The sequence below is a fragment of the Mus musculus genome, chromosome 14 (assembly GCF_000001635.26).
Source record: "Mus musculus strain C57BL/6J chromosome 14, GRCm38.p6 C57BL/6J".
In the NCBI taxonomy this organism is placed as follows: domain Eukaryota; kingdom Metazoa; phylum Chordata; class Mammalia; order Rodentia; family Muridae; genus Mus; species Mus musculus.
The window spans coordinates 43,111,421-43,130,996 of record NC_000080.6 but is presented as its reverse complement, the minus strand read 5'-3'; the positions used below and the strand labels follow the sequence as shown (position 1 = coordinate 43,130,996).

Below are 19,576 nucleotides of genomic sequence, written 5' to 3'. Positions count from 1 at the left end.
CTAGGACAGAAGGACAGTCTCCAGTTTATTGTTTTCTAATTAAACTCTTTAGTAATAAAAAGTTAAACATGTAAGCATTTTAAAAATAAAACTTAGACTCCTTTGCCTTCATTGCACTAAGATAAACCCCTGGAATCTAATGAGTGTCTTACTGTCTTCACCGAGTGGATTCATGGAATCCTACACTGCAACCCTTTGCTGATGTTGTTTTGCTGAGTCTATCATAGACATGACTTTGCTTCTGTACAGATTCCCTCTCATTGTTTTGCAGAATGCTGCATTTAAGAAAAATCAAGGCATGTTAAGTCACTAACCTCTTTTTGGCTAGCATTATTCAAGTGTGTTTGTGTGTGTGTGTGTGTGTGTGTGTGCGTGCGTGCACATGCACAACTGGTTTTTAAATTGGGTACTTTCTTTACTCACATTTTCCCGTTTCCAGGTTTCCCCTCATTAAAAAAAAAAAAAAAAAAAAAACCTCCCCCAATTCCCTTTCCACTTCCCTTTTTACCTTCCTACCCATTCCTGTTCCTGGCCCTGGTATTATATAGCATGAACTGTAATGTGTTGAATTGCAGCTACTGGATAATATCTATGGCTAACTGTTTTTATTGGTGCTAGAGAGTCTTATGAGAAGTAGCTAAGCTAGGTTTAAAGAGCAGAATATATTTCATCTTGGAGCTTGCTGGAGGACGTTCTTCTGAACTCTCTTTTTTAGAACTTTGAATCTTGTGTGGACCCACTTGTGTGTTCAGAGGACCGATTTGTCTGTTTTATATCATACTTGTAGAAGCAGCAAATATCTGCATGGAAAAAGTTCCTGACAAGGAAATCAGCACAGGCCCAGGCAGCACAAGTTGGGTTAATTTAAGAATGGATTACACAGCTCAGGTCTCAATACTTCCTCAGTTGTCAGGAAATGTGCTGTAATATAGCAGTGTTTTCATTGGTGTGTGTGTGTGTGTGTGTGTGTGTGTGTGTGTGTGTTTGTGTGTGTGTGTGTGTGTATGTGTGTGTATATATATATCGTTGTATGTGTTTTTGCCCAGGTGTTTGTGAGCATGTTTATGTGTCATATTTATGTAATGGTAGCTGCTTGTTGTAGGTGCAATATATAGTACTGTTCATTCATGTATTCTTTTCTTTTATGTGTGTGTGTATGTATATGTGAAGGCACGTATTCATGTGTCTCTGTACACATATGTATGTATTTGATTGTATATATTCACATAGTCACTCTGTGAGCAAACACCTTAAATGATATAATAGATGACAACTTAAAAGAGAAAAGTACTCTGTCAGTTCATTTTGCATTGGGGAAACAGCTCCTCATCATACCTGTCCACCTAGCTCACTAGAACAAATGAAGACAAACATGGTGTAAAGTCAGATTTCGAAGGGTTTGTAGAGGGAAAAGTGCTTATCTGTATTGAAATCATTTGTAAGACAAGAAAGATTCCACTTCACTCCAGTCAGAATGGCTAAGATCAAAAACTCAGGTGACAGCAGATGTTGGCCATAATGTGGAGAAAGGGGAACACTCCTCCATTGTTGGTGGGAGTGCAGGCTTGTACAACCACTCTGGAAATCAGTCTGGCGGTTCCTCAGAAAACTGGATATAGTACTACCGGAGGATCCCGAAATACCTCTCCTGGGCATATATCCAGAAGATGTCCCAACCGGTAAGAAGAACACATGCTCCACTATGTTCATAGCAGCCTTGTTTATAATAGCCAGAAGCTGGAAAGAACCCAGATGCCCCTCAACAGAGGAATGGATACAGAAAATGTGGTACATTTACACAATGGAATACTACTCAGCTATTAAAAAAAATGAATTTATGAAATTCCTAGGCAAATGGATGGACCTGGAGGGTATCATCCTGAGTGAAGTAACCCAATCACAAAGGAACTCGCACAATATGTACTCAGTGATAAGTGGATATTAGCCCAGAAACTTAGGATACCCAAGATATAAGATACAACTTCCCAAACACATGAAATTCAAGAAGAACTAAGACCAAAGTGTGGACACTTTACCCTTTCTTAGAAATGGGAACAAAACACCCATAGAAGGAGTTACAGAGACAAAATTTGGAGCTGTGACGAAAGGATGGACCATCTAGTGTCTGCCATATGCAGGGATCCATCCCATAATCAGCTTCCAAATGCTGACACCATTGCATACACTAGCAAGATTTTGCTGAAAGGACCCAGATGTAGCTGTCTCTTGTGAGACTATGCCGGGGCCTAGCAAACACAGAAGTGGATGATCACAGTCAGCTATTGGATGGGTCACAAGGCCCCTAATGGAGGAGCTAGAGAAATTACCCAAGGAGCTATAGGGAACTGCAACCATATAGGTGGAACAACAATATGAACCAACCAGTACCCGGGAGCTCTTGTCTTTAGCTACATATGTATCAAAAGATGGCCTAGTTGGCCATCACTGCAAAGAGAGGCCCATTGGACTTGCAAACTTTATATGCCCCAGTACAGGGGAACGCCAGGGCCAAAAAGGGGGAGTGGGTGGGGAGGGGATTGGGGGGGTGGGTATGGGGGACCTTTGGGATAGCATTGAAAATGTAAATGAGGAAAATACCTAAAAAAAAAAAAAAAGAAAGAAAAGAAAGGAAGGTGAAACCTGGAATTAGCAAAGGGCCTGCTGTGTTAAAACCATTTGGCTGAGAGTGAAAAAGGCTGGCTAAGCCTTTGTGTTCCCTCTCTGCACATCATGAATAGTGACTGCACAGTGGAGGACCAGAGGGCTTCTTGCATCTTCTTGGCATCCTAGTTTATTTTCATCCTCACCTGCTACCATTTTCTTTCCAACTTTTTCTATGCTTCACTCAGTCTCCCTTCCTTGGAGTTTGTTCAGGGTGTTATGATTTGAAAGACTGAGTTGTTTGGAGTTGAGACTGTCCCAAGCCGAAGGGCCATAAGTATGGTGAAGTGTAAGAACAGGGCTGCCTCAGACAGCCCCTTAGGCTCATGATAGTCAGAAGCGCAAACACTATGTTCTGTCTGTAGCCCTCTGTAATTCCTGTCATTAAAAACAGCTTTAAAGTTTCACCAGCTCAGGACAGGTATTCTTGCTTCCTGGAGTTCCAGATACAGAACTCCCAGCACCATGTCTGCCCATATGATGCCGTGCTTTTGCCAAGGCAAAAATGTACCAAATTTTTAAAAATATAAGCCCAGTTTCAACCTCCCACATCCAATGCTACATTTTCCAACCCTCTAAGTAGTGTAGCTGCATTTCCATTCAGGTCAATACCAGACAGTGGGCTTATGGCAAATATAGTCTAACGTCTCTGCATTTGGTCTGCCCAGTGGCTTTTCCACACCTTTACTGCAGGGCAAAAAAGCAAAACCAAACTAAGAGAAGGAGGTAGTATTGAGGTGGGATAACTGACTGAAGACTTTTGAAAGGATACATGGAAACCAACAGTTGTAGAACCATTATAATATACAAATCCATATAAACGAGGTTTAAATAGAATTAATCTCTTATGCTGACAATGCCTCCCCTAAATCCCATAAACTATCAAATGAAAAACCCAGGGGCAGTTTTAGGTTATTTTGTTTTGGGTTGTTCATCATTGAAGTCTAATACTCACTCAGGAAACATTAAACATTAAGCATTACATTATACTACACTTCACTACACTACACTAGCCAACCCCAAACAATGTGTTTATCCCTCCATGTTAAAATGTTCATGTGTACTACATATATCAGACACACACACACACATTTTTATAAAAAATTTTTTATCTAACAACCACTGAAAAATGTCATGCCCTGTCCCCGACTTTCCATTCTTCAGAGAACGATGATCTGTAAGCCGAGCCAAAGCTTAGAAATGCATAAAGCATTCAGTACTTAGTGAAAGAAATGCATAAGGCATTCAGTACTTAGTGAAAGGCTTGGTCCTGGGTAACCCCCTATGATGCCCCTACCATTTCTCATTGCATGTCATCTGCTCCTCACTGTCATGGTGACTTTCTTCTACTCTGTATAGCTATAGTCCTGTTGTCTCCTCATACTTGGAAGACCTACTGAGATTTGTTGAAAGTTTTGTCCTTTTTTTGTGTTAATAATCAAAGGAAAGTAGACTAGAATAAAACCTGTGTTGCTGTAAATCTCTCAAACCCAAATATATGCCGGCAAGCAACATTACAATATGATCACATGAAGTGCACCTATATTGGGCAGATCTACCACTACATTACCATCTTTCTGAGCTTATGAGACCTCTTAGAACTTGCACTTTCGCCAGACCATGTGCTTCCGCTCCACTTTTTTCCTTCTTCCTCCTCCTGTGTGTCCTCTCCCTCTTCCATTTTCTCCTCCCCCCCTCCCCTTCTGCTCCACCTTCCCTTTTACCTGCCCAATCATCAGCTCTCCTTTATTTTACAAATTAAAATGGGAATCAGGTTTACAGGAAATCACCTGAGTGCTGACTCATTCCTCTTTCACTACCACTCCTGGGAGAACAGAATTAACATCTTACAGAATTAGCCCCAGGGCTTCCACAGGAACCCTGTGATGGGATCATCTGCAGTTTCCTCTCTATTATTCCTGGTAGGAAAAACCAGGGGCAATGCCCTTGAGCTTCAGTGAATGTCAACCCTGGTGATGCATGCTGACCTCTGGAGGTGTCTTTCTACTAAAGGCTCACCCCTATACTCTACAGTCTTTGACTCTAAACAGCAGGAATGGGATCAGGCATAGGTGTCTTCCAGGAAGCTCTAATGGTTATTGTAATACTCAGGCACTGCCCTAAGCCACAATGTTACCTTCTCCCTCATTAGAGCAGGATTCTCTAATCCCAAGAAATAGAGATTTGGTGCAAACTAATAAGAGGCCATCAGGACTTTGAGACAGATGGTCTGGGGAGGAAAAGGGCAAGATTAGAAATTTTGCATCTGAGGCCCCTTCTGGAGGTTTTCATGTTTTTAAAATGCCCTTGCACAAACACCAAAAATGCAAGTCTGGTACATTGTACAGGAAACAAACAGATCCCATGTGAGTGGAGGCTGACATCGTTTCCCCTGAAATAAACTTCAGCAAATGTTTGAAGAATAGCCATTTGATAAGTCCCATGTTGATTTTCTGGAGCTATCATTACAAAGTACCACAAAGTGGATGCCTTAATCAATACAGGATTTTTATCCTCTATTCTGAAATTCAGGAGTTCAAAACTATGGTGACTTAATTTCTTCTCCTGTTGCTGTGATATAATATCCTTAGACAGGGGCTAGCTTTCTTTGCTGCCCAGGCAATTTGCAGGGCCTGCTCTCCTAAGTGCTTCAGCTTGTGAGGAGCAGAGCCAGGTGTAACACTGTCGGGTAGCTTAACCTGATATCTAGTGATGCTATTTGTGCAGGTAGATAACAGCTTGATATCAGTCTTTACATGACTAAACTGTCCCGAGTAGCAGTGTGGACTGAGACACTTCCTTTTCTCTTTCAGAAAGATATTCCTAGGCTTGAAAGCATTCTGTCAGCCACTCTCAAGGACCAATCTTGTAGCATCCAAACTGATTATGGAGTCTCAAATGGCCACTTGTCTTGTAGCTGTTGTAGCAGATGAATTAAGTTACAGGCCTGTAATGTAACTCAGGGAGCATGGACATTTATTAGGTTTAATCATAGGACTTGGAGGTCAAAGAGAAGGAAAAATCATCTCATCTCATCCAGACTTGTTGGAGAAAAAAACTGAGGCTCCATGGAGGCTTTTAAAGTCTGCCACCCTCCTCATAGATTCCTCCCAGACTCCATTTATTGCCCTTAATTGAGTAGATATATTCTCAGGGGAAAGTTTTCATAGTTGGGGTATAACCTAGAATATAAATATGAATACATAGATCATTAAATTCTGTGTCTGTGGTGACTGGCTGATGAGATGGCTCAGTGGAAAAGGTAATTCGACCAAGCATAGAGACCTGAGTTCCTTCCCTGTGACCCACATCATAGGCAAGAAAAAACTCCATCAGTTGTCCTCTGACTTTCATGTAGGTGGGGGTGCCAGGTCTTAACAGCTCAAGTTTCCCACTGCTCACTTACACTGAGAACTCTCCATCTGATACACACATGTAATTATATGGTTCTGAGATCGTGGGTTCGAGTCCCACCTTGTGCCTTGGTTTTAGGGTTGCGAGATCGTGGGTTTGAGTTCCACCTCGTGCCTTGGTTTTCCGGTTCCGAGATCGTGGTGAAGTTCAAGTCCCAGCTCGTGCCTTGGTTTTCTGGTTCCGAGATCGTGGGTTCAAGTCCCACCTCGTGCCTTAGTTTTAGGGTTCCGAGATTGTGGGTTCGAGTCCCACCTGGTGCCTTAGTTTTACATCTGGCAGAGTGAGGAACGAGTGTGCTTAGATACTGGTGTCTTTTATTCTCTGTTGTTGTCTTGTTTTTGTGTTGCTGTCTTGTGGGAAGCCGTTGCAGAGTGGCAGTTGCAGAGTGGCAGTTGGCTACTGCTGGCCACCACACATACATAGGCAGTGAAGGTTCTTTTGCCAAGACAAGTTAACCAATCAGATGTGAGACACGCCTCTCCTAGGCCTATGTAAGCAGCACCAGTTCTGGGCTCAGGGTCTTTTCGCCTCTACAATCAAGCTCTCCCAATAAACGTGTGCAGAAGGATCCTGTTGCAGCGTCGTTCTTCCTGGCCAGTCGAGCGCGCGCAAGACTGTCTTGTTTTTGTTTATGGTTTTCATCATGAGATAGACTGTGTGTGTGGACGTGGACTAATGTTAAGACAGAATTTGTCAGTGATAGCTAAGAAAAACAACTCAGCATACATCCCTGGCCACAGGAAGCTACAGGGCTGGACTGAAAACTTCTGACTTCAGCAGCAGAGACACGCGCTGGCCTAGGTGAGGTGCCACGTGAGAAAGTTTCCCCAGGATGCCCGCCCCACTACCACCACACATTTCACCGCCTGTGGGACGGACAAAAAAAAAAAAAAAAAAAAAAAAGAGGGGTGAGGCCCACAGGGCCCGCGGGGCCCCTCCTGGCTTCCTAGGGCTGACTAGAGTCGCCACCTCCGCCGCCTTCCCCCCACTCCCCGAGTTGGCCTGTGCAGCCAGCTGTGAGAGCTGCCTTCCCTTCCCTGCCCCACGTGTTTTCTCTTCTAGGGCGGCCCCGCCCTAAGCTGCTAACCATCAAGGGAGACATCTGCCCACTTAAAACTTCTGTCCCAGGTAAGGAGCACCTACGAGTCTAATCACCAGGCTCTGACAATGTGTATAGAGGTCTAAAAAAGGTGAGCTTAGACTGTAAGGAAGAGCAAAGCTTCAGCAGACTCAGGAGAGATAAATGACAGTAAAAGTAGAGATAAAAGAGATTAGAGAGGTCTGAGATGGGAGAGATACCCCAAATGAGAAATATTTAGAGTAGAACCAGTAAGTAAGAGGCAGAGAAGGCGTATTACGAGAGGAGAGAGAGCGAGGGAGAGAGGCAAGAGGTAAAAGAAAGAGAAGACAAGAGGGATCATAGACAAGAGAAAAATTTAACTAGAATCTTGGCCGCAGTGATAGGAGAGAAAAAAAAAAGACAAGATCTAGACAGGAAATCTGGGCAACAGAAGACTGAGCCTCAGCTAAAAAGGCTCAGCTGTGTCAGATTGAAGTTACTTATTTGGGATACACCCTTCGAGATGGGGAGTAGTGGCTAAAGAAAGCCAGAAAAAGGACTGTAACTCAGATCCCCACCCCAACTACACAAAGGCAAGTAAGAAAATTCTTGGACACCGCTGGCTTCTGCAGACTCTAGATACCTGGGTTGACGACTTTAACTGCCCATTGTACCCCCTAACCAAGGAAGGGGAAGTGTTTGTGTGGACCCCAAATCACCAGAAAGCCTTTAAAAAAATAAAAAATGCCCTACTGATGGCCAGCCTTTGCCTGACCTAACCAAGCCTTTCACTCTTTATGTGAAAGGGAGATCACGGGTCGCCAGAGGAATCCTTCCTCAGACTTTGGGACTTTGAAAAAGGCCAGCGGCTTACCTATCCAAGAAGTTAGATCCTGTTGCCAGCGGGTGGTTTTCTTGCCTGTAAGCTATTGCTGCCATAGGTCTGCTTGTCAAGGATGCTAATAAGCTCACTCTGGGACAGCAAATAACTGTAGTGGCATCCCACACTCTTGAAAGCATTATCTAAAAGCCTCCTGACTGATGGATGACGACCAATGCTCCTGTGACACATCAGAGCTTTTTGTTGACTGAACGAGTGACCTTCGCTCCACCTGCTGTCGTCAATCTCACTACACTACTGCCTGAGACTTCACCTACTCATCACTGTGCTGACATTCTGGCAGAAGAAACTGGTACTCAAAATGATCTGAAGGATCAGATCAGCCTTGGCCTGAGAGTTCAAGCTGGTACACCGATGGCAGTAGCCTCGCGGTTGAAGGTAAGCAGAAGGTGGGGACAGCAGTACAGTGGTGGACAGAAAGCAAGTAATCTAGGCCAGCAGCCACCCTGAAGGGACAATGACCCAAAAAGCTAAACTTGTGACTTTAATACAAAGAGGGCTGTGGACATCTGCTGAAAAGGACCTAAGATGCTCTGGCTAAAAGAAATCAGATGGCAGCGCGGCCAACGCGGCGAGCGGCGCGGGCAGGAGCAGCGCGGCGGCGGGCTCCAGGCCGGGCGATGGCGGGAGCCTGTGCTCCGGTGCCAGGTTGGGCGACGGCAGGAGCTTGGGATCCGGCTCCAGGTCGGGCGACGGCAGGAGCTCGGGCTCTGATGCTAGGTCGGGAGAAGGCGGGAGCTCGAGGTCCGGAGACGGCGGGAGCGCGGGCCCCGCCGGCAAGGCCATAACGAAGGATGAAAATGAGTGGAAAGAATTTGAGCAAAGAGAGGTTGATTACAGCGGATTAAGAGTTCAGGCAATGCAAATAAGTGAAAAGGAAGATGATGATAATGAGAAGAGAGAAGATCCAGGAGATAATTGGGAAGAAGGTGGAGGTGGCAGTGGAGCAGAAAAATCTTCAGGTCCCTGGAATAAAACCGCTCCGGTACAAGCGCCTCCTGCTCCAGTAACAGTTACAGAAACCCCGGAGCCAGCAATGCCCAGTGGTGTATACAGGCCTCCTGGGGCAAGGCTAACCACAACAAGGAAAACGCCACAAGGACCACCGGAAATATACAGTGACACGCAGTTCCCATCCCTGCAGTCCACTGCCAAGCATGTAGAGAGCCGGGACAGGTACTTACAATGAATACTACCTGAAGTTAAATGACCACATATGGCACATCTACATCTTATTAGGGACATGAATTTTCAAAAATAAAGTGGGAAGAAATGTAAATGGCATCAGATGGAAAAAATTTTTGGGTGGTTTTAAAGTAAATCCCAGCCTTTTCACCTCGTTGAGAGCACAGCTGGCTTGAATTTAGACCTCTACTTGGACTTGCTTCTCCGTTCTGTCCTCACATGTGGGGGACTCTGGGAGAGCAGTGACTTGCCACACACATCTTTCTGTACCTGATCTAATCAGACCACTCCCCCAAAGTAAAAGGGAGGAGAAATTGTTGAATGATGAGAACATTACTTGAATGAGGAAATTGTTGCCCTTATGCATAAAGACGTATTATCTACTAACTGCGAAAACTTAGAAGTGAGTCTTAGAAGGAATGTCATTATACAGCTTCTTTCTGGTTGTTTTCAAGTTGGTCCCAAAATATGCAGAAGATGGGACCTCGGAGCTTCAGTACAGTATTACATGTTTTCTGTTCAATTGAAGCCTTAAAATGGTTTGATAAGGATTTTTGTATTCTCTTCCTGTCTCTCCAGGATTATTCTTAGGGTCTTTTATTTTTTTTTTTATTTTTAAATTCGAGGAAGAGTACTTTCAAAATTCCCTAGTGAAGAAGAAATATTTACTGATTACATTTCTTTTCCCTTAGGGATAAAGAAATGGAGAAGAGCTTTGAAGTAGTAAGACACAAAAATAGAGATAGGGAGGAGGTTTCAAAAAACCAGGCCCTTAAACTTCAGCTAGACCACCAGTATGCCATGCTTGAGAATCAGAAGTACAGCCACACACAGTACAGCTAAGGAATGGTCTTTGCTAAGCCTACCAAGGTAACTAGACCACAGCTAACCACCAAGAACAGCCATTCATCGTTTTGATTTCTGGATCTACAGTGACTGACTGAAGACCTCAAGTCCAGTGACTGTCCCTGTTGCACTATGGAAGTTCAAGAGTCACGACTGATCTTGATGTGTGTTGGATTTAGGGGTGTTTCATTGTCTTAAATATTTGTGAATTAGATTCAACAGTGTTTCCATAGTTGCTCTGCGTATAAAACCAAACCTGCAGCCAGTGGTCATTCAAACATCTTTATGTTCAGATGCTGAGCCTTCGCAAGGTTGACTAGCTCAGATTTGCTGCCCTTAGTTGTGGATTTCATGTGGATCACATCTTCTACATAAGGCTACAGCTACTAGTGTCTGTGTGAACCTTGAAACCAACTCTACTGGATTCCTGTCAGAAAGCCTTCAGAAGTCAGCCATCTGGGTTCTGATCCGCTGTAAAAGATGAAGAGTTAAGTGACCTTAATTAACCTGTTCTGTGCCCCATCCTAAGGCATACTCTGTAGGCTGTGGCTATGTTAGACTCCCTGGAACAAGCCGCTGTCAGAAATGATGTGTTTGGATCATCTGTGTGGGGCTTATGATTTATAATTTTTTAGTTGTATGCGTTAACTGTGGATTTAGTTCAACCAAACTCGGGTCCACCAAATGGGGAGTGGGTGGGGGGGGTAGTCTTATTTCTTTGAATAATTTTTCATTCAGATAGTGCTTGTTCGGTTCCACATTAAGGCCTTGCTTTGACTCGGAGTAAGTTCTTTAAGGGCATATTGTCTGAAATATGTCTGAAAGAAGCATTGGAATTGTAAAATGCCCTATGAATTTGCCAATCCTTAGGTGGAACCAGATAGCCTTTGATGCATATAAAGGACAGCGGATCCGCTGCACTCCAGGTGCTGCTCAAGCCTCCTAATCAGGTCTAATTGAACTGCTGTGGACAGAGTGTGGTGTCTGCTCACTGCTGTGGACAGAGTGTGGCCACTGCTCACTGCTGTGGACAGAGTGTGGCCACTGCTCACTGCTGTGGACAGAGTGTGGCCACTGCTCACTGCTGTGGACAGAGTGTGGCGTCTGCTCAGGAGGAGAGGGTTTCACTGAGCTGGCTTTTAACAGTTCAAAGCAACAGGAGCAAAACACCCAAGTTGAGCATGAATCTAGCATGGTGTCTGATAAATCCTTGTGTGTGCCCCAAATGTGAAGGTTATGGGCTATTCATTGTTTAGCCAGCTCTTGACATTCACCTTGGGAGTATGTTTGGTAATCACTTGGAGACGCAGGAGAATAGTCAGTAATGTAGCATTTCTGTTGTAATTTCAATTTAACTATCTAGTAGTACTTGGCTCTTAGAAGAGGTTACTGCTAAATTTCTTTCTACCTAATGAAATAGCCTGTCAGTTACCTACCTTGTCACTACAGATGGTTCAGTACACATACTCTGTGTTGGCATATGACTATGTGATACAATACTAGTGCCTGGGTTTCTCTCTGTAAACGAATCCCTTTGCCAAACACAGGTCAGACTTGCTCACTACTGACAGGAGTGGGACAGGAAATGGATGTTTTCCCAGCTTGGGAGCATGTTTAGTGGATTTAGGGCAGCAGTGTAGGAAGCAGGAGGTGGAGGCCAGTGTCACCTGACCAGACTGTATGCCACTTCAGAGCAATAATGTTGGCATGATCTGAACCAGCCAGGAGGAGGTTGAGTGATTAGAGGCTTGAGATTCTTAGTTGAACTGAAGACTTCATTTGGGCACCAGAAACGTTAACACCTTGAGCCACAAACTTCCCTTAAAGTATGCTTTACTCCAGCGTGACACACAAACACAAATTCTGTTTGGGGTTATGTTTTAAGACGTGAACAGAAACATGATGAGGTTTGTTTAATGGCATACTGTACTGGAACGCTGAAGAACTGCAGCAGATGTAAATTCCAAGTCTTGTTATTTTTTAAGATTGCGAAATTATCAAAATGCATATGAATCAAGTTTTAATACACTGTCTGGGTGGATGAGGCTGTCCATTGCACCATTTCTTTCTTTGGGTTCTCAGGCATGGTTCTGACAGTGTAAGAACTCTGTAACATTTAACATTGAATAAACAGTAAACCTATGAAAAAAAAAAGAAATCAGATGGCAAATCTAACCACCAAACATGTGGCCCAAAGAGCAATGATCCTGGAAGTGAAGGAGCCTAAAGATTATTATAATGTCAGAGAGACCAGCTTTAGATACACGCCTGAACACTATCAAGTTATGGACATTACTTGACCCACCTGGGGGCCAAGAAATTAAAAGGTGTGGTTAGGTCCTTTAACTATTATGTTACAGGACTCTCTGACTTGGCAGAAGAAATAGTCAAAAGCTACAATGCGTGTGCTATGACAAAGTAAAATTTTCAGAAATTAAGCCAGCTAGATATGGCAACAAGTACTTATTAGTGTTTATAGACACCGTTTCAAGATGGATAAAAGCTTTTCCTACCAGGACTGAGATGACCAATGTGATAGCCAAGAAGATCCTAAAAGAAATCTTCCCGAGGTAATGGACCTGCCTTTGTTGCCCAGGTAAATCAGGGACTGGCCAAGATATTAGAGATTAATTAGAAGTTACATTGTGCATACAGGCTCCAAAGCTCAGGACAGGTAGAAAAGATGAATACAATTCTAAAAGAGACTGGTGCAGACTTGGTGCTCCTTCCCCATGCCCAATTTAGAACTAGAAATACTCCCTTTTGATTCAGCCGTACTCTTTTTAAGATTCTTTATGAGGCTCCCATCCTCATCACTGTCTTAAATAATGTGTTTAAACCTACATGTTGTAATAATGATCTATATGCTAAGTTAAAAGGCTTACAGGTGGTGCAGAAAGAAGGCTGGTCACAATTGGCTATAGCGAATGAGCCCGATACCACAAAAGTTCCAGCCAGAGATCTGATCCACGTACACCTACATCATGCCCAGACCCTCAAGCCTCACTAGAAGGGTCCCTGCCTAGTTCTGTTTACCATCCCTTCTTATTCTGTTGACTTCTGTTCTCCACATAGAGATATAGATTTCTAAAATTCTAAGATTAGAATTATTTAGAGGAAGAAGAGGGGAATGAAAAGAAATAAAACTTGAGACCTGTGGTTCATGTAATTTATGTCAAATAGCCCAAAGGGTTGTTTGTGAGCTTTGAAACCTGGGGCTGAGAACATAGCAGAACAGGCCAGGTCATGCCCGGGCAGGCCCATCATTACATGTCCTGACTGGCCTAGTGCCTCCCTATCTCTCGCCCTTCGGACAGTCTGTTGATGTTTAAATGGACGAATCATGTAAAACCGCGCCAATTCCTCCCCCAGCCCCACCCCTTTTCTATAAAAGTCCCTAGCTTCCAAGCCTCGGGGTCGAAACCACTGTCTCCTGTGTGAGATACGTTTCGAACCGGAGCTCCACCATTATGGCTCCACGATGTGGTCGACACCTCTGTCTCCTGCGGGAGATACATGTTGGTCCGGAGCTCTGACATTAAACTACCTCATGCATTTACATCATGATAGTCGTCTGTTCGTGATTCTTGGGTGCGCACCAAACAGTAATTGAGTGGGGGTTTCCCCACTATGTTCTTTCAGTAACAGAGTCTAAATCCGAGGCAGCACCCACTCCAATTGTTAGTCACCCACATGAAGACCAAGATGTACATCTGTTTCATTTATTGTTCAAGCCCCTACATGGTGTTGGCTCATTGTTCCATCTCTGTGAACCCCAAGAACCCAGATTAGTTGACTGTGGGTCCTCTTGTGGCTTCCTAACACTGATGGCTACTACAACACTTCCACCAACACTTCCACAAGACTCTCTGACCACAGCCTAATGTTTGGCAGTGGTTATCTGCATTTTTACATTTAAAGGGTGATGGAGAGAGCATGCAATTAGAGGGACTGCCCACTACAGGTCACAATGGAAACCTCTCAGCAGCCTGCAGCAGCTCCTTGTAAAAAAGGATGGTGTCTGTGGTCTTGAGAAGCAGGAGACACATTCCTCCTGGGTTCCTGCCATTTGAAATTAGGGATTGCCTGATGTAGGCTGAAACATCTCAATAACCTGTGGAAGCTCTGCATACTAAAACGTAATTCTCCTTTATCTTAATCTTAGCCCTGTACAATCACTGCATAGAATACATTGTGCATGACAGCTTTTCAGCTGGCCTTGATATGTATAATTATTCTATTATATCTGAATTTCCTATTTCTTTCTTCTTCTGCTCAGGTGTAGTCTGTGAACCTCGATGTTTCTTGATATAATGATTCTAAAACTACGAAAAATTGAGATATAAGGGCTCAGTACAGCACAGTTTAAAATGTTCCAGGTGTATGCTGTGTGTTCTCATCTTGGAAACAATGTAATGATAATTGTGTAATAGTAGTTCCAGATTAATGTATAACTTTCAAGGAAAGTTTGAAGAAATTATTAGAAAATGAAAGAGAGATAACATCAGGAACCGAGAAATGTAAAAGTTATTGATGTTCTAAAATTAGTTTCACACAACATTTGAGAGTAGTCCTGAATAGTAAAGTATAGAATAAGTCATACCGTATGCCAGTCAAACTAAGTCAAAACGCTGGGACTCTTACAAGGGTTATTGTGTGCAATGTAAAGAATCAGAAAGCTAGCAGAAGTACTGAGTTAAGGGTTAAGCACCTCTGACCCATTCAGTGCTTTGGTAGAGGCTTTCCCAGCAGAGCCCTACCCTACAAAGCAGGAGTTGGATCTCCAGTAGACACCAGCTACTCAAATGGATACTATGCTTCCTTTTGTAAAGAAATGGAAGAGTCCATTCAGCCACCATCTGGGAAGGCTCTATCTCATTTTCAGAGCCACTTCAATTGTAGGATTTTAACTTAGTACCAGCTCCATTGTCTTATGCCAGTATTCTCTGCATTGCCCACTTTCCTGTGGTAGTGTCAGTGATGAGCTCTGCACTATGATTTGTTCCTGTTACCTGGTGTTGCTGCTCCCAAAACCTGCTTCTCTGATCCAAAGAGAAACTTCAAATCACATTCTAAACTGCTTTGGTTCTGAAAGGAAATGGGTGCTTCTACTTTTTTACAACAAAGTAAAAATACCTCAAGAAACACTTTCTATAGGTATGATTCATTCCACTAATGTAGCACACAAAGAAGGACAAAAGTCCATATTAGGGGATGGAGAAATAGCTCTTCATTTGAGAATATTTTTCTCAAAGACCCACATGGCATCTAACAGTCCTCTGTCATTTTAGTTCCAGGTGAAACCCAATAAATTCTTCTGGCTTTGGGAAATGGCATGCAAGTGTTGCACAGACCTACAGAAGGCAAATCATGCATAAATATAAAATAAATCCAAATAACAAACAGAATCACCACTGGGTGGGGGGGAAACGATGGAGAAAACTCATTGAGCATATGGGCCTGGATTTTGTCTCAGCTTTTAAAAACATCTGGATACTGAATACTGAACTACACACTGTGCTTGTGTTAAAACCCCAAAAAGGAACCAAATGTATTGTCAAGCACAAAATTTACTCTCATAATAAAGAAAAACAACAAAATAACAACAAAAAAAATACATCCCTATCTCAAACGGTCCTAAAATTGAATATCTGTAGTAGTTATTTACCACTGATAGAACATTTGAAGGAAAGCAGAAGCATACATGTCTGTGTTTTCTACCAGCTTTTATATTCCCTTAGAATATGTTTTTATTTCCTGAAAGACATTTCAGAAATACTGATATATTTCCCATTAATTTGTTCAACACTATCATTCACAGTATTTTAGCAGCAGCTAAATATTTGACATGCAAGTATACAGCATGGATAATTTTTCCATGGTGAAGTTGGAATCCACAGAGTTGGACACACTAGACACACTGAATGTACAATCTATTACTTTTGTAGCTCAGTCTGGCTTGGAAGTCATTATGGAACCCAAGCCCCTTACAGAGATCCATCTGTGTCTGATAGGTGTGGGATTTCAATTGGGTGATACTACACCTGAATAAAGAAGTTTCTTAAGAGTGAAGAGTTAGAGATCACTGTTTTATTCACAAGAATACATCCAATTTACTCAATAGTAGCTAAAAGTGGGCAGTCAATATGTACAGTGTATAGTCTTATCAAAATATTAAATCAATTACAAAGCCAAACAACACCAAACAAACAAACAAACAAACAAAAAAACTTCTAATGAAACTAAAGAAAACCAAAGAACAAAAGTAATCAAAGCTCAAACCAAAATCTAAAAGCAAGAATTGTGCTAAAGTGCCTTCTTTGGCTGTCATTTAGCAGCACAGACTTAGAGCCCATGGCTGTCCTTGGCAACACAGTAGAAAATAAGTTACTTCTGGTAACAATCTTTACAAAGGGAATTTAAGTAGGTCTCCTTTTTGGGAGTATGGGTTTGAAAAATATGGACACCCAAGACTAAGCAGAAAACATGTTACAGAATTTAGCTCAAAGTCTTTGTGATTTTGTAGAATGATTTTCTAATTTTCCTTGATGACCTATCAGGACAAGAAAAATTTACACTCTTAGAATCTTCCTGTTTTCCCAGCAGCTCTTGATGTGTCTCAGCACATGTCTGAATCCCTCTACATGCTCACTTTTGCTGAGCCAGAGCCCAGATGAGATTAAGGGCTATTCATTGCAAGGAAACAAAAGTAAAGGAAGAAAATGCAGCAGATGATAGCCATGAGTACTGGGGATGAGATGAAATATTTGCTTTGCACACGCAGAGATCCTCCTATAGAATTTATTTTCAAAGGAGACCTTGTGCTGGTCTGTTCCATGTTCAGGTTTCTGCTGGAGTATTTCACACCTGGGGCAGGAAGGAACAAAGGTCCGGTTAGTGTTTTTCAATTCAGCTCTACGTCCCACACTAGATCTATTCAGCTGGACAATCTATTATTATGACCTATCATCTGCTGAGGTCATTACCTGCATCCCCAAGTGTCATAGAGCACTTGGGCTTGTAATTATTTCTCAGCTTTTAAAAATGGCTAGAAACTGAGCTGTGAACTACACACCGTACTGGAGTTTAAAAGAAAAACACTATATTACGCCAATAGTCCAGGTATAATATATTGAATAATAACATTGTAGCAATGTCTGAATCTTAGTTCAAGGGAGATGTGAACAACCTAGAAAACCATGTGGATGCCTTATGGGGAACCTGCCTAGAATTGAAGTGAAGGCTATGATTATTTCTGTAGTGCAGGATCCTGACAGGGTTCCACAAATCAATTCCTATATCTGGAAATAACCAGAGAAAACATATCACATGAAATCCACAGGCACTGCATGGGTACTAAAGTCAGAAAGAATGTGCTAACTGAAAATATTTCCATGGTTAGGAACTGAATTTTAAAAGTGATGGCCATGAAGGAATATAACAACACACCTGTATATCTAAGCCTGTTGTAGAGCACTCTGTCAAATATACAAATTATTTGTATTCGCATAACACTAGCACCTTATACTTCAGCAAACTGTTTAGATTCCCCAGTTAATGCTATTATAAAAATCTCCCAGGATATTTTGTAGACATAAAAAACAAATCTTAAATGGGATAGGTACATAGTGGGCAAAGCATATAGACAGCTCAGTCAGTGATATGCTTTCCCCTCATGAACCAGGGTTCTTGGTACATTATTCAATCTGTCTTAGGAAGTTCCAAAGGCTGTGTAGAGTAGGCTTCTCTGCCAGCAAAGGATCACGTGTTGGTGGTGGACTAGCCTCTCCTTCACTGTTTCAGTCTTGTCCCAAAGTAAACAGTTCCTTCCATTAGAGGTTCCCTTTATCATTGCCTGACCTACTTGGTGTCCAAAAGTATGATCCCAGAAAAATAGGAAGTCATTATAAATAGGATCCAATGGAACAATGTTCTTCAAATAATATAACTGTGTCAGGGATATTTTGAGTAATATGAGGCTAACTAGTTGAAGGTCAACTACTTGCATGGATTATCTCACACTGAGCAATAGTTCATGAAAGGGCTGCATCACATAGTACATTTTCACTCTTTAGCTGATGGACATCAGGATATCATCTTCTTCTAGACTACTCTGAGGACCATTACAGACCTCATGTGCCCTAGAGACTCTGTGTATATCTACTCCTTTTTTTGGAATCTCTGGGTCAAGGGGAACTTCTTTTCTACTTTCTGAACCTTGCTTCTCAAACACCTACCTGATTTTATACTACCAGACTTGTCTGAAGGTCCTCATTTCTCCCAACCCCCATTTAGGCTCATTCTAACTCTGATAAAATGATTTTGAATAACAGCAATTGCAGAATGCTACACAGATAACATAGTGTCAGTTCTTTAGATTATTATGACCCTCGAGGGGCTCCTGAAACGCCCTGTTTTGCACCCCAGCTATGGGAATTCTGCTGGATGCAGGTACAGCTACAAGCAACACAATCTCTCAATGATTAGAATCCAAACCAAATTATAAGGCAAAGTTTTACTGAGTAGAGGAAGCTGGAAAGGCAATGGTAGCCAGCAATGTGGAAAGAATCTGGAATGCTGAGAAGACACAGTGAGCCACCTGACATTACAGTGGGCCTTCACAATTCTTCCAGAGCAGAAAAGGGACATAACAGGATTTTATATACTAACCTCCTCCTCAACTCTATGTACCATATTCCGATGATTTTCTCCAAAAGATTTCAATGTGGTTCAGTAATATGGCCCCTAGCCAGTGGAAAGTCTGACTTTACATGAGCTTTTGTGTCCTTTTTTCCCCCCTTGGGAGCTAGGTAGAGTTGCATACTAAATGGACTGCTGTATTTGATTTTTTCATGGGTGCAATCTGAAATCTCAGGGGCTTTACTCATCATGCTTGGTCGGTAGAGACGGACACAGTTGCATGTCTACACAAACAGACACACAAACACATATACTCACACAAACACAGTTGTATATTCAAGCATCTATACCACAAACACTTACAAGGGCATTTTGCATTACACAAACAAACAAATTAGAATAAACACACTGAGTCACAGCTGGTACACACACACACACACACACACACACACACACACACACCACATATCACACAAAGGCTGACACAAAAACACATACATCAATGAAATTCTTGCTCTTATCTAGCATATTTTTGTTGTATGAGCATGTAGTAGGACCTACGATGTATACAAGGCTTTTATACTCAAGGGGGCTTTGCAGCCCTGACCTGTACTTATCTCCTCTTCAGGAACTTTTTCTATGCAAATACTTGCTGGTCCTATAAGGACATTACAAGTTCTACACAGATACCCTTGACAGCAGAGCACTAAATTGCCAAGAAAGAGATTTCTACCTATAGCCTCCAGTAAGCCACATTTTGACTCATCACAGTCCCCTCACTAAACCTACACTGAGTCCTTTTTAGCATCCGACGAAGACTGTGACTTTTGATCATTACTCAGGAACTTTTCAACACATTACATATTATG

General features: G+C 42.5%; 1 protein-coding gene and 1 pseudogene across 3 annotated transcripts in view; one reads left to right on the top strand and one right to left on the bottom strand.

The window, feature by feature from the left end:
- Window positions 1-4,985: 4,985 nt before the first annotated feature.
- Cdv3-ps lies at window positions 4,986-10,079 on the top strand (annotated as a pseudogene).
- A 6,221-nt stretch (window positions 10,080-16,300) lies between these two features.
- Window positions 16,301-19,576, bottom strand: part of Gm8104 (predicted gene 8104) — a 56,895-nt gene continuing 53,619 nt past the window's right edge. Inside the window, exon 4 of one of the 3 annotated variants that reach the window (XM_011245268.1) lies at window positions 16,301-16,934. In XM_011245268.1, coding sequence (XP_011243570.1) covers window positions 16,754-16,934 — 181 coding nt within the window. In that variant the 3' untranslated portion in view covers window positions 16,301-16,753. The remainder of the gene's footprint in view (window positions 16,935-19,576) is intronic. The other 2 variants (XM_011245273.3, XM_011245269.1) reach the window with 2 other exon arrangements.